Source organism: Lepidochelys olivacea, assembly GCF_965140295.1.
Source record: "Lepidochelys olivacea isolate rLepOli2 genome assembly, chromosome: 14".
NCBI classification, from domain to species: Eukaryota; Metazoa; Chordata; order Testudines; family Cheloniidae; genus Lepidochelys; species Lepidochelys olivacea.
Window position 1 is genome coordinate 37,661,620 of NC_140424.1, and position 3,344 is coordinate 37,664,963.

At 41.2% G+C, this 3,344-nt stretch overlaps 1 protein-coding gene across 1 annotated transcript; it reads right to left on the bottom strand.

Annotated features, from left to right (window-relative positions):
* Positions 1 to 1,429: 1,429 nt before the first annotated feature.
* LOC311530601 (olfactory receptor 14A16-like) lies at positions 1,430 to 2,750 on the bottom strand (the record flags this gene model as incomplete). The annotated part of the gene is made up of 1 exon (XM_084647418.1): positions 1,430 to 2,750. Exon 1 carries the CDS (start codon positions 2,387 to 2,389, stop codon positions 1,430 to 1,432), a length of 960 nt encoding a protein of 319 aa, XP_084503544.1. The 5' UTR covers positions 2,390 to 2,750.
* Between the last annotated feature and the right edge of the window lie 594 nt (positions 2,751 to 3,344).

A 3,344-nucleotide genomic window follows, 5' to 3' on the forward strand; every position in this document is an offset into this window, starting at 1 on the left:
CTGGACATAGACAATCGTTAACAGGAAAAGAAGCACAATAATTTGCACAATAATTTCCATAGATTATTCATTATCTAGCTAGCTAACATAATTCACAATCAAATAGAAATCTATCATTATGACAAAATGAGGTTGTCCGTTCGGACAAGGAAGGTCCTGTCTGTCTGTCTCTCTATCTAATCACATACTCTGCTTTTCTCTGTCATATATGCAGTGTACACAACCATGCACAAAGATGATATCCTAATACTAATCACTGGCCAGCTTCTGAGATCCTTTCTCAGTTTGGATGTGAGTAGATCGACACGGGAAGGCGTATGGAACACCAGATCAGTGCATGTGATGGCACTTTTCCATCTACACCAAGATTAGAACAAAATGACCCCAGACAAGAAGCTTACACCAGTGTTCATGTCACTACTGAGTGTTGCCCCGTGACTTTGGGCCAGAACCGCATCAGCAGTAAACGTGTGATGTCATTGGGTCTACTCTGCATTGGTGCTGGTCTAGCTGAGTTGGGAAATCAGACCCTGACCTCTCTGTCACACTCACTTTCTTCAGGGTGCTGTCAGCCAAATCTGAATCCTTGTGTATATAGGTTATTGGCCAAATCCTGATCTCCTTGAAGTGATGGGCTAAACCCTAGTGTCTAAACCCTAGTGAAACACCCTTTTCACCACAGCAAGAATGACACCGTTTTTACATATTCAATAGGTAAAAATAATAGAAAAGATGCTTACCTCAGATTGTTATTTCTCTAACATCATTAATAATACAATAATACCCCAACAGTCGATACATAATCATTTCATCAGGAACTCAGCCAAGCAGAAACCTCTTTTGTACCCTTTTATCATTGTGGGGAGCAAACCTTCAGCTCGCTCAGAAAACCCCATCAAAGAGATGACATAGTGGCACTTCCAAGGGAGGACAAACATTGAAAATCCTGTCAAACCAAACACTCACCATCTCCCCAGGCTTTCCCACCTCCACAACTTCCTGGAACAAAGAAACAAAACAAACCACCAACCAACCAGTTAAGCCAAAAAAAAATGCTAAAAATCTGACAAACAAACAAACAAACAAACAAAAAGCACAAAGAACAAATGCATTGATACCTCAATCAGAGATTTTATCCCCCAAAACAGGAAGAGCCAGAGATCTCACTACGGACTTTGCTTTGGCTACTGATTTTATGGGCAAAGTGCTCAGATAGTATGGTGATGGGTAGCAGTATATGATAGATAGATTCCAATCTTATTTACATTGGTCTAAAGCTATAGTAACTCCATTTTTCAGAGTCATGTTTGTCTGGATTTTTCCTAGTGTAAATACCCAATTCTGCATAAACAGATTGCACAGTATTTTCTCATGCAGGCGATAATATCATCAGCTGATTATATTTATAAAAAAACACAGAATGAAATTGTTACTGAAGGAGAAATAAGGACATTTTATTCTTAGAGAATAACCTCCAAACTATCAGTTTACTCAATGCACCTTTGAGCTCCTTGTTCCTCATGCCGTAGATGATCGGATTCATCATTGGTGGCAACACAGAATAGAGAACAGCCACCACGAGATCCAGACCTGAGGTAGAGCTGGAGGTGGGTTTCAAGTAGGCAAAGGTCCCCGTGCAAATAAACAAGGAGACCACAATGAGGTGAGGGAGGCAGGTGGAGAAGGCCTTACGCCTGCCCTGCTCAGAGGGGATTCTCAGCACTGTGGTAAAGATCTGAACATACGACACAATTATGAAAATAAAGCAGCTTGAGGCTAAGCACACACTAAAGATGAGAAACCCAACTTCACTGATTTCTGAATCAGAGCAAGCGAGCTTGAGTAGCTGGGGAACTTCACAGAAGAACTGATCCACCATGTTCCCTCCACAGAAGGATATTGCAAAGGTGTTTCCAGTGTGCACTGCAGAGTAGAGAAGAACACTGATCAAGGCACTGGCTGCCATTTGGACACAAGCTCTTCTGTTCATCACTGTCTCATAGTGCAGTGGTTGGCAGATGGCGACATATCGATCGTACGCCATGATGGTCAGTGTGGCAAAATCTGCTGAAGTGAAGAAGACGACGAGAAAGACTTGGGCAACACATCCAGAATAAGAAATCGAACTTGTGTTCATGAGGGAGTTAGCCACGGATTTGGGGATGGTGGCAGAGATGGAGCCAAGGTCTAGGATGGACAGATTCATCAGGAAGAAGTACATGGGGGTGTGAAGGTGGCGGTCAAGGGCTATGGCTGTGCAAATGAGAAGGTTCGGCAGCAGGGATATCAGGAAAAGCACTAGAAACACCACAAAGTGTAAAATCTGCAGTTCTGGAACATCAGAGAATCCCAGGAGAAGGAATTCGGCCATGGTGGTTTGGTTGGACATTTTCTTCCTCAGTACACTGTGTGATGGCTGCAGGGGGAATGAGAAGGACCATGGTCAGGATTAGCGCAACAGAGGGAATTGCCCTGATTCCCCTTTCTCTAATATCTCATTATATGAATGTCAAAGGTGCACAGAACTCGTCACTTACAATGACTAGGTGTTGGCAGTGCTCCTCACCTCTGACAATCAGTCAGTCATGTTATCACACTATTGTAAATTGGGTCAGATCCTTTAAAGTCAATGGAGCTTTGTTACTTTACCCCATCTGACGATTTGGCCCAAGACTCTGTATAAAACAGAGTCTGTGAGCTGTCAACTTTACCGGTTATTCAGTTGTTACCTCCTCGCAACTATCCCTTTGAAAGAGTAATCCCACAGATGCTATAGAATAAATGGTTTGAAATTAAGGGATTATCAGGCAATATTAATGTTCTCCAATTTATTTGAAGTTTAAGGCTGGTTGGAAATTTTCAGCTGTGTTCTTTTAATCAAGACTGGGTTTTCAGCTAAACAACAACAAATCTCAGAATCTGTCTGCTTTTCTCCAAACATTTTTGGATTGTTCACTAAAGAAACTGAAAACTCAAACACAAACATTTTTGTTTTTTTGATTAAAAAAATCCACTTTTCAGCAGAAAGTTTTCATTTGCCGAAAACTGAAGGGGGAAAGAAATGGATTTGGGGTTTTTCAGTTAAAAATCAAAATTTTCCTGAAGGGTGGAAAAATTCCAATCAGCAGTAGGCATCTGATTAATTTGAGAGTAAAAGTCTTAACGAGTTCAGATTGTAATTCATATTTATCCTCTTAATTTTCCCTCTATGTTCATCCCCAAACCTCGTTAATTGAAAAAGCAAACTTACTGTGCTGATCTTTGTGGATTTTTCCCCAATGCATGATCCAATCAGTCATCCAGCACTACGATTCTTTGGTCAATATCTATCTTTGTACCAGAAT